Source organism: Ylistrum balloti, unplaced genomic scaffold (assembly GCF_031769215.1).
Source record: "Ylistrum balloti isolate Yb309-2 unplaced genomic scaffold, AGI_CSIRO_Ybal_v1 Utg369712, whole genome shotgun sequence".
In the NCBI taxonomy this organism is placed as follows: domain Eukaryota; kingdom Metazoa; phylum Mollusca; class Bivalvia; order Pectinida; family Pectinidae; genus Ylistrum; species Ylistrum balloti.
Genome location: NW_026781937.1, coordinates 825,500 through 845,318, shown reverse-complemented (window position 1 = coordinate 845,318; position 19,819 = coordinate 825,500). Strand labels below are relative to the sequence as shown.

General features: G+C 34.6%; 1 protein-coding gene across 1 annotated transcript in view; it reads right to left on the bottom strand.

Moving 5' to 3' along the window:
* LOC132565307 (fibropellin-1-like) overlaps window positions 1-17,071 on the bottom strand; it is a 43,335-nt gene extending 26,264 nt beyond the window's left edge. Inside the window, exons 1-6 of the mRNA XM_060229945.1 lie at window positions 17,006-17,071; window positions 16,717-16,776; window positions 4,952-5,155; window positions 3,316-3,451; window positions 979-1,101; window positions 320-429 (exon numbers count right to left, since the gene is read on the bottom strand). Of these exons, the coding sequence (XP_060085928.1) occupies window positions 320-429; window positions 979-1,101; window positions 3,316-3,451; window positions 4,952-5,155; window positions 16,717-16,776; window positions 17,006-17,071 (699 nt within the window). The remainder of the gene's footprint in view (window positions 1-319; window positions 430-978; window positions 1,102-3,315; window positions 3,452-4,951; window positions 5,156-16,716; window positions 16,777-17,005) is intronic.
* Window positions 17,072-19,819: the final 2,748 nt, after the last annotated feature.

Below are 19,819 nucleotides of genomic sequence, written 5' to 3'. Positions count from 1 at the left end.
ACACGCCAATCCTGTTATATTCCGGTTTAGAGAGAAAGCTATTACCCATCAATTTGCATATACATATACCTATCTAGTGTTTTCTTTACTTCAAATAATAGCTTTTCAAAACAACTATTGCCCATTAATACATTCCTATACTAAATGACGAACTTGCCACATTTATGTTTCAATTTGAAGTACACTCAATAGCATATTTTTGATTCATCGCTGATAAAATACATTCGTAATTAGCAAAGTAATAGTATTCGTCTACAAAAAAAGAATAGATAAATCAAAAGTGTTTCTACAATCACAAAAGTTTTAAGAAATACTTTACCTTTATCAGATAAACGCATTTTTCATTTGTATTATAATTAGCAGGATAGTTTGGTGATTCAATGACGTCAGTTCCGCTTTGTCCTAAATTGATCGTTCTACTGCACGTTGCTAAAAATCCAAAAGTAAGTGTGGAAGAAAACATGAACCCAAGTGTGAACAAAGTAAAGATTAATCGTCACGTGAACATCAATGGCCTCTTAAAGGCGTTATCTGCTTGGATTAGTTAGTACTGCCTCACTGAACAACATACGTGAGGTCCGTCGCATAGCGTAAAGAGCAATCATGGTAAGCTGTGTTACCCAAGGATACAACAATCCTCTACGAGAAATTAACGGTAAATCATGCACTTCTGATCTTTACTTGATCTTACATCAGCCGACGATCGATATATGATACAGACATACATTGTGAATTCTTTAAATTTTAATAAAACAAACTTGTTAAAAATATTATATAAAAGAAGATGCAGCTCCTTCAATCGATAGTCAATAAATATACTGCCTTGTACAGATATTTTGTCCCTTATTTAGAGAAACATTTCGAAATTAAAAACAATTCTTGCATGTAGCTGTTGGGGCTTTTCTGAAACATTAATTTATGCGTTTTCTACAGAAATTTCATTTAATCGAGATATTTTTCCTAATATACGAAACTTACCACTGCCAGTTAGCTCATCACACGATATTCCACCGAGATGTTCAGGACACACACAAGCACAAGACGGATTATTGACTGTGACAGTTGCAAATCCACCATTATTACAAACTGTATCACCACAATCTACAAGGATGCAGCGGGTAAAGAAACAACGCTAATTTAGTACATAAAATATATACTTCTTACAAGTGTGCTATATTAAATAGATATTCCATGACTTGTACAAATGTTAATTTTCTTTTGAAAGAATAAATTAAAATCATAGGGCTTACATCAATATCTCCTTTTGTACTGAGTATTAAGCTGAATTAATTATGACGATAATCCAGGAAACCAAGGAAACCAAATAGATAAGTAAGAGATCTACGTAGGCATGCGTGATTACGTGAAATCAAATAACACATATATATAAACCGTTGTAAGTAGCATCTTAATTTGTTTACACGATTTAATATTGTGCCGTAATTTAGATGTATACATCAAAAGTCAAAGTGAGCTAAGGACCAAGGAGTTGTTTTGATGCTAATTGACATCCATTATCTCCGTATTAGTCTGGATTGAATTCACATAAGTATGGAAATATTTTCGATCAAAAAGACAATGACACGACATGATGCAAGCGCTATGTTGACCAACGTTACCCCGACGCTTTACACGTCGCCATACACCTTATAGCTATATATAAATCATTGAAAATATGAAGATTGCAGAAAGCTCTTCCAGTAACTAAGCAAAAAGTAGGGGATTTTTTTTTATAATTTGATGAAAGACATGCTAATATTAAAAAAGATAGTATTAGAAAGGCGAATGTAAGGTACATTTGTTCAGATCGTAATAACGTTTCATATGTTTGAAGTCTCTCTGTAACGGATAAATAATCCTGACGCTTTACCCTGTAAATCGTCATGATTGTCACAATGACATGTTTCATTTATCGATTTTCATTTATTGATTTAATCGTAAGTTTAACGTTCGAGACATCACTTTGGTTATTGCGAAATAAAAAAAATCAAGCAATCTACGTATACCTATCACGGTAACAGGATTTGTTTATCATTTTAGTATTGAATTTATATAACAAGTGTATCACGTTTTGAACAATGACAGTTGATTTTCGCTGAAATATGTACATAAAGAGGTTCATTAACAATTTTAAAGGGACATTCTGATGTGTTCTGTGCGTTTCTGCGTAATACATGATACCGCATGCACACAGAATACCGTCGTCTGTAAACAAAAATGGCTTCCACCCTGAATCGGTCGTGACAGTGCTGTGGATTAATGTCACATATTTCGTAATTCTGAATTCATTTAGAGTTATCAAAGAGCATTTGCCACACCAATAACAAATTCCTGTACTGGAAAACATAATTTTACTGTTTCACTACTGTCGCTTTAATTCCTGCCCGTCATTATGTGTTAGTGTTTCCAAAATGCACTGCCTCGTTTTCAAAACTATTACGTAATGTTATCTGTGCTAAATTTGAGACGGCTTTCCCGCATAAAAGAGGTGGTCAGACTGGACATTGGAAATCAACTGGTGATAACGGGATAGCATAGAAAATGAAATAGATGTATAAAAAACATTTACAATCAATAAAAAAAATATGTTTTCACCGTGATGTCCCTTTAACAGTTCAAATAAATTTGTCGATTTAGATACGAAATTAATAAAAATGAATCTCCCACGAAACATTTAGGAATTTACAGTACAACATGAAGGCTCATTTATTACGTGTGCCATCTATAAAACATTTCATACCATTTATTTTTTTCGCAAAAAAAATAAACAAAGAACGAATGATAGGGTCTGCCATGAAACAACGGCTGGATTAACTACTAAATCGAAGATGCCAATGTTTAAAGTCGATCCCTTGACGTCAGCAAGTGAAATTGTGTGTTCGGGAAAACATTCCTGTACGCCGTTCCTTACATTTGTGTTTTGTTTTCTCTTAATATCCGATTTTTTTCTGATCAAACAATCGAATCCTCAGCGAAATATGCATTTTCGTTACCATAACGACCTTTTATGACGCGACGTTGTGTTTGATTTGTCAAAGCGGTAGTGTAAGAAAACAGCAAAGAAAATAATCCTTTATAGATGTCAAATGATTATAATCAGTGATTAAATTATACGAATTAGCTTTAAAAACCTTTTTATTATCAATCAAAAACACAGAGTTTACTCATGATGATAACCGCTTCGCTGCTTTCTTATGTGCTCAATTACATGGGGAAAAAAATTTAAAATGAATCTTTTACAAACTCCTTTAAAGTGTTGTTAAATCATTTAATAATAAACGGTAGTGTTGTCATCTCTTCTAAAAGCTGACTTACCTCTTCCACACTGGAAAACACTGGTAAGCGATAGACGGTCGTAAAAGGATAAATCTCTTTTTATTATTTCGGTCAGGAATTCCAAATCCTTGTTTTTAATTTTCATGGTTCCTTGATCACTGATTTTGTTGAATATCTTAAATAAAGCAGGAAATGAATATTAGTACTATGACTCCGGGTTCCTAAGGTAATAGATGGATGACCAAGTTTGTAATTAAGAAATGAAAAGGATAGTCAACCGTTAATAAGAGATCAATGACATTGGATGGTGTTATGAATATACACTTCACCATAAATTAGAGGCCATCAAATTCACTATGTACATTGTAATCAAAAGTGATTTTTCCTTTTGGAAAAAAAAACAACCTTGTACAATAATATACTTGATGCGCTGTCTCCAATTGTTTTTAGTTTCTTGTGTCACCATGAACCACCGAACTTAACAATAAGCTGGGATACCCTTTACTCAAACAAAACAATATTAAGCCCAATCTAAGATATGGATGGTTCAAATTTCGGAATGAATGACATGGTGTGGGCTGTAAACATTGTAAATTACATTATCATTAAAGGCGACTAAATATTGATCATTTGATGTCGTCATAACGAAATATCTACCATTAGAATATCTTATATGACCTTGACATTTGACCTGATAACCATGACATATTGCTTGATTTTATCCAATTACAAAGTGTATACTGAATCATGCCATCAACATTATGTTATGATATATTTACTGTTTGATCCCTATTTTTTCCTTAAAGGAACGATGACTTTTATTTTGGACTTATGGACATGAAAATCAAGTAAGTGCTAGCAATTTCTTTGAAGAAGCAATGGAAAAAATGAGTGTTATCATCTTCACTGAAGATTTTGTTTCAGAGGATGATTCGTTTCCATGGTAACAGGGTATCTTCGATAAGGGACATTTACCTGTTGTTACTCAGGTGAAATAGTGTTACTTAACAAAGCGATGGACGCCATTGACTTAGTCATACCGAAATGGCTGATCTTTTTGTCATTGAAGAATGAACGCATATGTTATATTTGAAGAAAAAACATTAATCTATAGTTGATTCGTAAAGTGAACGTAATACTGTGTAAGTGACATGATTAAGATAAGGATAAATGACCTAGATATCATTTTGTTTTTCCCAGGGTATGGGTTTTCAATTAATTGGGATGGAATGTCCATGGAAATATGTGAAACCTTAACCAGTTTAGACAAAAAGGTTTTTTTTTCAATGTTTCTCACACACTTTAAACTTCAGAAGTTATGATAAGGTGATCAATAGAATTGATCTTTCGAAAAAATGGAGTAGTTTATGTTATGACAGAAAAGCCGTAATGAGTTCACAAAGTGACGACGTACTTAAACTAGTCCAATTTGAAGGAAGCTTGTATGGGATCACAAAGTACTAAATGATAACACATGGTCATATTTACTAAAGGGACTCTATTGGAATTATGTATTTCAAGCAAAAATGACGCGTACTCGGGCTCAAGTTCAAAAACCTGAAATTTGATAAACAGCCACGACAATTAAAACTCGAACAATATTGTATTGCTGTGTTTTTGTGTTAATTACAAAGTGAAAAAATTCATACAGTTACATACTTTCGAAACCACTTACAAAACGAGAATACATTAGGGTTGAAGCCAAACTGAATGGAGCAGAAGGCACTTCCGAGACTTGTGGAAAATAAGTGAAGTAATTATTAGCCACACTATTCTGTATGTTATTATAATCCACCGATAGGTCTTCAGTTCGCCCTCCACGCTGTTGTTCGTGAGAGCCGCCGAGGGCATGCATCATTTCATGCAACACGACGTACAACTAATAAAAGAAAAGCAATGTTAGGAATAATCGATGACATATTTAATTAATGATTTTCATCTTGTATATTACATCACTAAATCTGATTCAAGTTAAGATAATATATGTAAATAATATTTTGACCTTTTACAACGATGTTTATTTTAAGTAAAAAAAAAAAAAAAAAAAAAAACACCTGGTGCCAGTAAGTATTCCAACACATTTGCACTGATCTAAAGTAAAACATTTTATTTTGTGAAGTCAAAAAATATCTTAACCAAGATAGGACTTACCTCACAGCCAATGCAATTATATAACATTCATTTATATCTTGATTTTGTTTGCCTCAGTGAAGCTAAGTGACTCTGATTAATTCATTTTATGATGAAGGAACAATTAGTCAAGTGTGTTTGTAACATTACTAAAGAAGTCTACTGTATTTGCGTTCACACATTAAACAGCTGTTTTAAATGCAAATGAAAACGCCAATATAATGTAGACAAATTATCTGACAAAAAACCGACTCTCCCGAAGACATAATTTTCTCAAAACTTACGAAACCCGATTTATTGCGAAATAAGATCTGCTCTGTTGTTCGAATTTCATTGTTCCGACACCAACTGTTCATTGACAAAGGAAAGTGAACCTCGTGCAAATGGTACATGAATTGCTTCGTAGCTCATTTGTTTGCACGAGATTCACTTCCCATCCTTGATCCATGCGAGCACCAAAATAGTTAATACCACATGTGGTAAACACAACAGCAATGATATTAGATTTACGACTACATCGTCCACTTAACTTACATCGTTGCATCCACCTTGAACCCTCAAGTTTAACCTTATGACCGTCGGTGCGTTAGTTTGCCTTCCTAATACTGCTGAACACCTAGATAAAACAATGGAAGACAAACTAAAAGTCCATATAAGTTGTCCACACTTAGTAAGAAATGTTATTTTCTTAATCCGCTGAAAAATCCATTAGTAATATCTAACGTCATCGCACTAGAAATTTTCAGATTTTTAAAAACAAATGGAATAAAACGTAATCCATTGATGTTACACCTTTGAAACGAGCAAGAGGTCAATAATTCCTTCTAAATCATTGATTTGAAAGTCTTTGACTTTGAATATCACGCTTTGAATTGTGAGTATAAAGTCACGGAAATATAGCAGCACAATCATAATTCGCACTCAAAATCCACAAAGCTAGGACAAGATATTAACAAAAGAAAGATTTTCACGGAGACTCCTGAAAAAGTACAAAGAGAATAAGACCAGGTGTTCCAGAAAAGTAAGCGTCTTCAGCTTCATCGACGACACCCGCCATGTAAACCTTGGTCACTCCAAGTAAGTCGCATGTCGCACAAAGAAATAGAATATTTCTCAATGATATCCCTATAGCGACCATAAAACTTCCCCATAATTTCCATCAACCTGCATCTTTTGAACCCTTGTGTTACGAGTATGTCAGTCAGTTGATAATGGGAACAGGCCCTTGAATATCGAATCAACTGCGACATGTTAATACCATAGACTGGAGATGCAGGGATATTACTGTCCAGAAATGGAAAATTTACAATAGGGAAATTAAAATCATCACGTTTATCATACAACTGAATGGAAAGCTGTTTTCGTTGTAGGAAAAGAATCAGCTTAAGTAGAAGAATCTGGCGTATCTTTGATTTCCTTTTCTGATGGATCTATACGATTGACGAAAAATTCCGTGTTATTTAAAAACTAGAAGTCGTCAATATATCTAAAAGTAAAATTAAACGATATTGCAAGGTCCATTTTGATAAGATCTGATAAGTTCGTTTCTAAAAAGTAACGTAACTCCAAACCGTCATTGAACATTACATTTTATCAATGCCATTTAAAAAAATCATCTTTTTATGCAAGGAATGACTATGTTATGTGGGTACTAATCAAAGTCCTTCTAATCGGATACAACTGCCTGTCGGCAATACAACATACAAAGTTACAACTAAAGAGACAAATATGTAGGATGTCGTATACGTGGTCCGGAGTAGACATACTTAGATGGTGGCGAAAAAGGACTGATAGCTATTGTGAGCAATTTTCTGTAGAAAGGAAGGTCTCAAGACAAGAAGAAACGTCTCCTATTCCAAGGTTACATACGAGCTTCGAAATTTATGTACTTTCAATCTGAGCTTGATATCGATGGAGAATTTGAAGAGGGTAGCTTACATTTTTTCCTTATGTTCTTCTGGTTCTCTAGGTCCTATTCAATATATGTAGATATGACATTGACAATCATATCGTAAAAAACATACGGCAGAATCCTTTATTAAAGATCAGGTAAAACCGGAAGCCATAAGATTCACATTCTGGGCACAACATCATTTGGTGGTGGCGATGTTACTGTTTCGAGATGTTTTTTGTTCAAAACTTAATAGAAATTGATATAAAAAATTGAATGGGCAGAAGTACCGTGATAAGATATTTCGACCTTTTGTTGTTCCGCATTTCGATGGCCATAAATGGGCATATCAATCAGTCTATCCTCATGGATGATAATGTCAAAGAGATAGAGACGCTTCTATGGGTCTGCGATGTCCCAAGATGTCAACCCAACTGAGCATGTGTGGGACAAAAAGTCAATGCACAGGATCCAGATGCCAACAACAGGAGGATAACAGGCTGCATTGATTCAGGACTCGCAGAGATTTCTTCAGAACACATTCCGGCGTCTTGTCAATGGTATGAGGCAACAGGCACAGCAATTGTACCAGAAGCACGGATGCTTATACCCAATAATAACAGCTTGCGAAAGATATATGATGTTTAACGGGAATTACATTATTTTTGTTTTCGTTTCATTTTAAAAAGAACTGCAAATAGGAGAAAAATCCAAACATCAAACGCATGTTCAAAATTAGTTTCTTCTTCCTTTAGGACCTCGCTGAATGTCATATGTATCTATAACGCACTAGGAAGATGATGCCTATTTGGAACAGTAAGTCGGCAACGAATGGCCTCCGTGTGAAGATTATCAATGACAATGTTATATCATCACCAAACGAAGACTACAAGAAATGTCAACACATAAACGTAATCACGATCAAATTAAAACCGCGTGGAAGAGTAAGCGCCTTCTTCTTTATCAACGACATTTACCCTTTAATCTTTTGAAACTTCGTATTATGAGTTTGTTTGTGAGTCAATGACATCTTGCGCGAAAATCGGGATAATGGGAAGAGGCTGTTAAGTACCAAATCAACTGCAACATGTAAACATCACCGGTTGGGAATGCAGAGATGTTGCTATTCACAGATGGTTCTAAATGTCACACTTGGAAATTGAAATCACCACGCTTATCATACAGTTTACTTAATTTCCGATTCTGGTGGATATATACGATAGACGTGGTCAAATAATAACTTCTTTTATCTAAAGACAAGACGTCATCAATACATCTAAAAGTGAAATTGAAAAACTTGTTTTGATAAGCACTTCGATAAATTTAGGCTCGTTAGAAACAGACGGTCACAACAAGTTCCAAGATAGATATACCACCAAACTCGACGAAGATGTTGTCAACCTGAAACTCGGTCATTGCTTTATTTCATGTATTTATCCTTTGATTCGGACGTATTGTTCATAAAGTACGCTTTAGTAGAGTTTACATATTTGCGCCTCCCGTTCATCTTTCTTGGAAATGAAAGCTCCTATAACCAGAGAGCGTTGGTGATCTTTCAGTTTAGAACGTGGTATGGTGGAGTGCGAAAAGGTTCTTATAAATTATAGAAAAAAAACTTTTCAATTATATACAGTGAACTCTCAATATGTAACTACGTGTAAGTTGTTTTTAATCAACAAACTGATATCGCCTTGATTTTCACTACAAAGCATTTATCTTACAAGAAATGGAAATGTTTTCGTTATGTGTGTCAATGAAATTGCCTACCAGATTGAATGGAGATACAATATATTGTAAACACCGCGTCACGTGGAAAATCATGTGAAAAACTGAAACATATCTAATTAATACCCGACTAATGATTTCCAAATATTTGCACTAAAATAATCTTTCATGTTAATGAGCTAAAAATAACTTCATTTGTAGCTACTCAGTAACCTGTGATAATTATTACACTAAATGAAGGAAAAGTATTATATGCAAGGTTTTCTCCGAGGTAAACCTCTCAAGAAACTTGAAATGACATGAGCCGTTTAGAAAGGTACATCGATGTTTCTTTGATTAGTGATATTCTTTAACGCTACGCTTCAGAGCATAATGATGTCATTGTGAATTGGCTGTTGTATTTTAGTGGCAATTTCTTCAGTTCGAACAGGAAAATATGCGAATCCCAATGCAACGACTAGAACGCATCGCATTGATTGGCCAAAACTACAACGGTTATATCATTAATGGAAAGATTTATAATCACTAGCGATGAAATCAGATTTCTTATATCATCAAATTGAAACAAAAATATATTTCACTGACAAAAATATAACAAATAATATATTTCGTACCCGCCACTGTCACTGCCAATAAAGCTCACGTATTCATTTCCGTCACTAGAAATTCTAGGTCTCCAATTGAGGCACGTCTTTTCTTTAAAAAGGTTTACGGCAACACCAATATCACCATAAATACCGCTTGCCTGAACATCTGGATCTGAACTTGATAGGAAAAAATCCCCTGGTGAGAAAAACGAAATCAATATTCAGATAATTAGTCCAAAATTCTAACATAACATAATATATAACCAGAGGCAATCTTAATACCCTTATTAGCGGACAAGTAAATAACTCTAGTGCTACAGCTTCATTTTTGATAGTACATTCCGTACGTGTATCAATATTAAAAAAATAATCATTTATTTACTTTGGACAATAATTTGTCGGTACAAATGACGATTATTGAAATATAATTTCCCCATTTCAGTCACAAGTGATATAAGAAACTTAGAAGAATATAAGAAGGAAAATTCTTAATCAAATAACGGGTTGGGGCATTTTTATTTCGATAAGCAGCTATTAAGATCTCAATATTGATGGATACTACCGGAAAGTATTTTTCCCTGCACTAGTAAAAGATGCTTCGTGAGTCTCAGGTTTGGGAGTTTTCCTGGTGTAAATCATTACAGAATGCGATATTACTTACGCGGATTGACCAAGATTTACGTGACGGGTGTCGTTGATGAAGCAGAAGACGCTTACCCTTCCGAATCACCCTTATTCTCAGTACTCGTTATCGTGTATCTTCCCAATTTTAAGTTTGCATAAAGATAATGTTGACATAACTTTATTTTTCTTTTGTTTTCATGTCCCGAAGGTTTTTATTTCCCCTAAAATGTTAGGCTAATCATATTGATTTGGTAATAATGACGTGCATTTAGTGGACATAAAAACGTGTTCGAATCAATATACAAACACGTACTAATTGTAATGGGGACCATTACAAATGTCCCCCAAACGACCCCTTCAGCAGTAAATGATCACAATAATCAGACTAGCAGTCATGCCAAACATGAAATATGCCAGTTTGCTCCTATAGTGCCACCTAATACATATATACCAATACCAATTTTCACGAAAATCGGACAATATCTAAAATTTGGCCAAATTTTCACTACAGTTGACCGCTCAGATGGCCGAATGAAAAATGGACTACGCCATTTTGCTCCTATATTCCCACCTAATACATATATACTAATTTTCACGAAAAATCGGATAATACCTAAAATTTTGCCAAATTTTGACCACAGATGACCGATCAGAAGACCGATCGATGGCCGAATGAAAAACGGACAACGCCATTTTGCTCTTATAGTGCCACCTAATACATCTATACCAATTTTCACGAAAATCGGATAATATCTAAAATTTGGCCAAATTTTGACCACAGCTGACCGTTCAGATGACCGATCGATGGCCGAATGAAAAATGGACTATGCCATTTTGCTCCTATAGTGCCACCTAATACATCTATACCAATTTTCACGAAAATCGAACAATATCTAAAATTTGGCCAAAATTTTGACCACAGCTGACTGCTCAGATGACCGATCGATGGCCGAATGAAAAATGGACTATGCCATTTTGCTCCTATAGTGCCACCTAATACATCTATACCAATTTTCACGAAAATCGAACAATATCTAAAATTTGGCCAAAATTTTGACCACAGCTGACTGCTCAGATGACCGATCGATGGCCGAATGAAAAATGGACTATGCCATTTTGCTCCTATAGTGCCACCTAATACATCTATACCAATTTTCACGAAATCAGACAATATCTAAAATTTGGCCAAATTTTGACCACAGCTGACCGCTCAGATGACCGATCGATGGCCGAATGAAAAATGGACTATGCCATTTTGCTCCTATAGTGCCACTTTATACATATATACCAATTTTCACGAAAATCAGACAATATCTAAAATTTGGCCAAATTTTGACCACAGCTGACCGCTCAGAGGACCGATCGATGGCCGAATGAAAAATGGACTATGCCATTTTGCTCCTATAGTGCCACTTTATACATATATACCAATTTTCACGAAAATCAGACAATATCTAAAATTTGGCCAAATTTTGACCACAGCTGACCGCTCAGAGGACCGATCGATGGCCGAATGAAAAATGGACTATGCCATTTTGCTCCTATAGTGCCACTTAATACATATATACTAATTTTCACGAAAAATCGGATAATACCTAAAATTTGGCCAAATTTTGACCACAGCTGACCGATCAGATGACCGATCGATGGCCGAATGAAAAATGGACAACGCCATTTTGCTCCTATAGTGCCACTTAATACATATATACCAATTTTCACGAAAATCAGACAATATCTAAAATTTGGCCAAATTTCGACTACAGTTGACCGCTCAGATGGCCGAATGAAAAATGGACTATGCCATTTTGCTCCTATATTCCCACCTAATACATATATACTAATTTTCACGAAAAATCGGATAATACCTAAAATTTGGCCAAATTTTGACCACAGCTGACCGATCAGATGACCGATCGATGGCCGAATGAAAAATGGACAACACCATTTTGCTCCTATAGTGCCACCTAATACATATATACTAATTTTCACGAAAATCGGATAATATCTAAAATTTGGCCAAATTTCGACCACAGCTTACCGCTCAGATGACCGATCGATGGCCGAATGAAAAATGGACCATGCCATTTTGCTCCTATAGTGCCACCTAATACATCTATACCAATTTTCACGAAAATCAGACAATATCTAAAATTTGGCCAAATTTTGACCACAGCTGACCGCTCAGATGACCGATCGATGGCCGAATGAAAAATGGACTATGCAATTTTACTCCTATAGTGCCACCTAATACATATATACCATTTTTCACGAAAATCAGACAATATCTAAAATTTGACCAAATTTTGACCACAGATGACCGATCGATGGCCGAATGAAAAACGGACAACGCCATTTTGCTCCTATAGTGCCACCTAATACATATATACAAATTTTCACGAAAATCGGACAATATCTAAAATTTGGCCAAATTTTCACTACAGTTGACCGCTCAGATGGCCGAATGAAAAATGGACTACGCCATTTTGCTCCTATATTCCCACCTAATACATAAATAATAATGTTCACGAAATATCGGATAATATTTAAAATTTGGCCAAATTTTGACCACAGCTGACCGATCAGATGACCGAATGAAAAATGGACTATGCCATTTTGCTCCTATAGTTCCACCTAATACATCTATACCAATTTTCACGAAAGTCGGATAATATCTAAAATTTGGCCAAATTTTGACCACAGCTGACCGCTCAGATGACCGATCGATGGCCGAATGAAAAATGGACCATGCCATTTTGCTCCTATAGTGCCACCTAATACATCTATACCAATTTTCACGAAAATCAGACAATATCTAAAATTTGGCCAAATTTTGACCACAGCTGACCGCTCAGATGACCGATCGATGGCCGAATGAAAAATGGACTATGCCATTTTGCTCCTATTGTGCCACCTAATACATATATACCATTTTTCACGAAAATCAGACAATATCTTAAATTTGACCAAATTTTGACCACAGATGACCGATCGATGGCCGAATGAAAAACGGACAACGCCATTTTGCTCCTATAGTGCCACCTAATACATATATACAAATTTTCACGAAAATCGGACAATATCTAAAATTTGGCCAAATTTTCACTACAGTTGACCGCTCAGATGGCCGAATGAAAAATGGACTATGCCATTTTGCTCCTATAGTGCCACCTAATACATCTATACCAATTTTCACGAAAATCAGACAATATCTAAAATTTGGCCAAATTTTGACCACAGCTGACCGCTCAGATGACCGATCGATGGCCGAATGAAAAATGGACTACGCCATTTTGCTCCTATATTCCCACCTAATACATAAATAATAATGTTCACGAAATATCGGATAATATTTAAAATTTGGCCAAATTTTGACCACAGCTGACCGATCAGATGGCCGAATGAAAAATGGACTATGCCATTTTGCTCCTATAGTGCCACCTAATACATCTATACCAATTTTCACGAAAGTCGGATAATATCTATAATTTGGCCAAATTTTGACCACAGCTGACCGCTCAGATGACCGATCGATGGCCGAATGAAAAATGGACCATGCCATTTTGCTCCTATAGTGCCACCTAATACATCTATACCAATTTTCACGAAAATCAGACAATATCTAAAATTTGGCCAAATTTTGACCACAGCTGACCGCTCAGATGACCGATCGATGGCCGAATGAAAAATGGACTATGCAATTTTACTCCTATAGTGCCACCTAATACATATATACTATTTTTCACGAAAATCAGACAATATCTAAAATTTGACCAAATTTTGACCACAGATGACCGATCGATGGCCGAATGAAAAACGGACAACGCCATTTTGCTCCTATAGTGCCACCTAATACATATATACAAATTTTCACGAAAATCGGACAATATCTAAAATTTGGCCAAATTTTCACTACAGTTGACCGCTCAGATGGCCGAATGAAAAATGGACTACGCCATTTTGCTCCTATATTCCCACCTAATACATAAATAATAATGTTCACGAAATATCGGATAATATTTAAAATTTGGCCAAATTTTGACCACAGTTGACCGCTCAGATGGCCGAATGAAAAATGGACTATGCCATTTTGCTACTATATTCCCACCTAATACATAAATACTAATGTTCACGAAATATCGGATAATATCTAAAATTTGGCCAAATTTTGACCACAGCTGACCGCTCAGATGACCGATCGATGGCCGAATGAAAAATGGACTATGCAATTTTGCTCCTATAGTGCCACCTAATACATATATACCATTTTTCACGAAAATCAGACAATATCTAAAATTTGACCAAATTTTGACCACAGATGACCGATCGATGGCCGAATGAAAAACGGACAACGCCATTTTGCTCCTATAGTGCCACCTAATACATCTATACCAATTTTCACGAAAATCAGACAATATCTAAAATTTGGCCAAATTTTGACCACAGCTGACCGCTCAGATGACCGATCGATGGCCGAATGAAAAATGGACTACGCCATTTTGCTCCTATATTCCCACCTAATACATAAATAATAATGTTCACGAAATATCGGATAATATTTAAAATTTGGCCAAATTTTGACCACAGCTGACCGATCAGATGGCCGAATGAAAAATGGACTATGCCATTTTGCTCCTATAGTGCCACCTAATACATCTATACCAATTTTCACGAAAGTCGGATAATATCTATAATTTGGCCAAATTTTGACCACAGCTGACCGCTCAGATGACCGATCGATGGCCGAATGAAAAATGGACCATGCCATTTTGCTCCTATAGTGCCACCTAATACATCTATACCAATTTTCACGAAAATCAGACAATATCTAAAATTTGGCCAAATTTTGACCACAGCTGACCGCTCAGATGACCGATCGATGGCCGAATGAAAAATGGACTATGCCATTTTGCTCCTATAGTGCCACCTAATACATATATACCATTTTTCACGAAAATCAGACAATATCTAAAATTTGACCAAATTTTGACCACAGATGACCGATCGATGGCCGAATGAAAAACGGACAACGCCATTTTGCTCCTATAGTGAAAATCGGACAATATCTAAAATTTGGCCAAATTTTCACTACAGTTGACCGCTCAGATGGCCGAATGAAAAATGGACTATGTCATTTTGCTCCTATAGTGCCACCTAATACATATATACTAATTTTCACGAAAATCGGATAATATCTAAAATTTGGCCAAATTTTGACCACAGCTGACCGTTCAGATGACCGATCGATGGCCGAATGAAAAATGGACCATGCCATTTTGCTCCTATAGTGCCACCTAATACATCTATACCAATTTTCACGAAAATCGGATAATATCTAAAATTTGGCCAAATTTTGACCACAGCTGACCGTTCAGATGACCGATCGATGGCCGAATGAAAAACGGACAACGCCATTTTGCTCCTATAGTGCCACCTGATACATATATACAAATTTTCACGAAAATCGGATAATATCTAAAACTTTGGACAAATTTAGACCACAGCTGACCGATCAGATGACCGATCGATGGCCGAATGAAAAATGGACAACACCATTTTGCTCCTATAGTGCCACCTAATACATATATACAAATTTTCACGAAAATCGGACAATATCTAAAATTTGGCCAAATTTTCACTACAGTTGACCGCTCAGATGGCCGAATATAATATTAAAGATGATCAAATTTATACATTTTTCTGTCTTGTCTATCTTTGTAAGCTGAGAGACACAATCTGTGTCAAAGGCAAAAGTTTGTTTGAACGATTTGTATTTCTCTTATCTTTTAAGATGAATGATCTCATTTTGATCGAGCTGTAAATGCCTTTTTGCAATTTAAAATTCGTGTACTTACTTAATTGGGTGTCATCGTATGGGATTGTGAGACCCCATGGTCTTTCTTCTGTATGAAATAGTCTCTTACTGTGGCTTCCTGTGATCTCCTTGTAAATTTACGAAAAAAAAGCATTATTATCATGGATAAAAATTATTACACAGAAAAACAAAATCATTTTGGGCTAATACGTGCACTAAGCGATTACAAAAAGTACTAGTTGACGTGGAAATTTGTCCATGTGGTTTGTATCTAAAGCGGAAAATTCAAAATTGTAAATAGAAGATGATGTTGATATTACATCAATATTTCTTGGTGACTTAGTTTATTGGAGACAAAGAGTCAAATGGTTAAATGCTGTATGAAAATATAATTAAAACAAGCAACAAGTTCTTATAGGGCAACATTTTCTCCCGGTAGGTATATATCAAAAGAACAGAATTTCTTATATTGCAATCTGAAAGAAAACTACGTGTGACACTGTCAGCGTTATGAGACGAATGACAAGTACTAACCGTATCAGGATATATCAGAACAAATCGACAGGACTTTCGGCTGTATCATAAGCAAATGTACACTAAGGTAGAAAATAGTGTAACGAATTGGCAATACGATTAACGCAAAATATCGAATATGGCAACTTCATACGTACCTTTTTCGGTATATGCTCATCTTTGAATTGTGGATCCGAGCCAAAATTATACTTGACTGCCTTGATAAAAAAAGCAGAACATAAATGATTTTTACGTAAAATTGTAACGTCAGCAACGAAATCGTTCGATACATTTGAAATGTATTTTCACAGTCAAAGAAACATTGATATCGGTTTCATTAGAGACAAAAATGAACAGCGAATAGCAACTCTATATAAAATCCAACATGCATCATTAAATCTAGAACTTTAGTCATAATAATATCATCGAAGAAGGGAAGAAACATACCTTATGGCACTTTTCATCCTTACATACCAGCTCACTTTTCAACTTGTTAATCTCCGTGTCATTCATCTGGACAGAATATGGGTCAAAAATTGCCTTTAATGATTTCATACAAAACCACGATCAAAAATTTTAATAACAAATATTTCAATTCCTTGGTGACAGAAAAGACAACTTCAGTTTCAAAACTTTTTAAAGATCATTCTTTTTTACAAGATTTATCTTGATTAGAACTAGGTTATACCTCAAATCATATAAATTACAAGCAATGGAAAAAGGCGTGTTTTGTTTCATAAACATAAAAGCCATCACCTGTTCAATGGTGGGTATTTCTGAATTCATCGATCTTTCCATCATGATATTCTCAATGGCTTCTTCAAGTTCTCGTTCAACGTTCCGTAATTCTACTTAAAAGGAAAATGGTTTATAAAACAACACAAAAAGTAGCAGATATTAAAAGAGGAAGAAAATTCTCTGGAGACATTAACCCTACAATAACATACACAGAGTAAAAGCATGACATGATCTCTACAGTAACACAAGCAGAGTAAAGATAAGGTTAACGCTACAGTAACATCAACAGCGTCAACAACAGTAAATTTAACACTACAGTAGTACGACGTAATACAAAATAACACATACGTGAATTTAACCCTACAGTAACACCAAAAAAAAAAAAACAAAAACAAAAACCGCTAACCCTACAGTAACAACAACAAAAACAAAAAAGTAACGCTAACCCTACAGGATCACCAACAAAATAACAAAACGTGACTTTAACCCTACAGTAACACCAACAAAATAACAAAAAAGTGACTTTAATCCTACAGTAACACCAACAAAATAACAAAAAAGTGACTTTAACCCTACAGTATCACCAACAAAATAACAAAAAGTGACTTTAATCCTACAGTGACACCAACAAAATAACAAAAAGTGACTTTAATCCTACAGTAACACCAACAAAATAACAAAAAGTGACTTTAATCCTACAGTAACACCAACAAAATAACAAAAAGTGACTTTAACCCTACAGTTACACCAACAAAATAACTAAAAAGTGACTTTAATCCTACAGTAACACCAACAAAATAACAAAAAGTGACTTTAATCCTACAGTAACACCAACAAAATAACAAAAAAGTGACTTTAATCCTACAGTAACACCAACAAAATAACAAAAAAGTGACTTTAACCCTACAGTATCACCAACAAAATAACAAAAAGTGACTTTAACAACAACAATAACAAAAAGTGACTTTAATCCTACAGTAACACACCAACAAAATAACAAAAAGTGACAAAATAACAAAAAAATAACAAAAAAGTGACTTTAATCCTACAGTAACACCAACAAAATAACAAAAAAGTGACTTTAATCCTACAGTAACACCAACAAAATAACAAAAAAGTGACTTTAATCCTACAGTAACACCAACAAAATAACAAAAAAGTGACTTTAATCCTACAGTAACACCAACAAAATAACAAAAAAGTGACTTTAATCCTACAGTAACACCAACAAAATAACAAAAAAGTGACTTTAACCCTACAGTAACACCAACAAAATAACAAAAAAGTGACTTTAATCCTACAATAACACCAACAAAATAACAAAAAAGTGACTTTAACCCTACAGTAACACCAACAAAATAACAAAAAAGTGACTTTAATCCTACAGTAACACCAACAAACTAACAAAAAAGTGACTTTAACCCTACAGTAACACCAACAAAATAACAAAAAAGTGACTTTAACCCTACAGTAACACCAACAAAATAACAAAAAAGTGACTTTAACCCTACAGTAACACTAATAAAATAACAAAAAAAGTGACTTTAATCCTACAGTAACACCAACAAAATAACAAAAAGTGACTTTAACTACAGTTACACCAACAAAATAACAAAAAAGTGACTTTAACCCTACAGTAACACCAACAAAATAACAAAAAGTGACTTTAACCTACAGTAACACCAACAAAATAACAAAAAACACCAACAAAATAACAAAAAAGACTTTAACCTACAGTAACACCAACAAAATAACAAAAAAGTGACTTTAACTCTACAGTAACACCAACAAAATAACAAACAATTGAATTTAATCATACAGTAACACCAACAAAATAACAAAAAGTGACACCAACAAAATAACAAAAAGTGACTTTAACACACCAACAAAATAACAAAAAGGGACTTTAACCCTACAGTAACACCAACAAAATAACTAAAAAGTGACTTTAACTCTACAGTTACACCAACAAAATAACAAAAAAGTGACTTTAACCCTAGAGTATCACCAACAATATTACAAAAAGTGACTTTAACACCAACAATATACAAAAAGTGACTAACTCTACAGTTACACCAACAAAATAACAAAAAGTGACTTTAACCCTACAGTAACACCAACAAAATAACTAAAAAGTGACTTTAACTCTACAGTTACACCAACAAAATAACAAAAAAGTGACTTTAACCCTAGAGTATCACCAACAATATTAATAAAAAGTGACTTTAACTCTACAGTTACACCAACAAAATAACAAAAAGGGACTTTAACCCTACAGTAACACCAACAAAATTTAAAAATCTTACACCAACAAAATAACAAAAAGGGACTTTAACCCTACAGTAACACCAACAAAATAACTAAAAAGTGACTTTAACTCTACAGTTACACCAACAAAATAACAAAAAGGGACTTTAACCCTACAGTATCACCAACAAAATAACAAAAAGTGACTTTAACTCTACAGTTACACCAACAAAATAACAAAAAGGGACTTTAACCCTACAGTAACACCAACAAAAT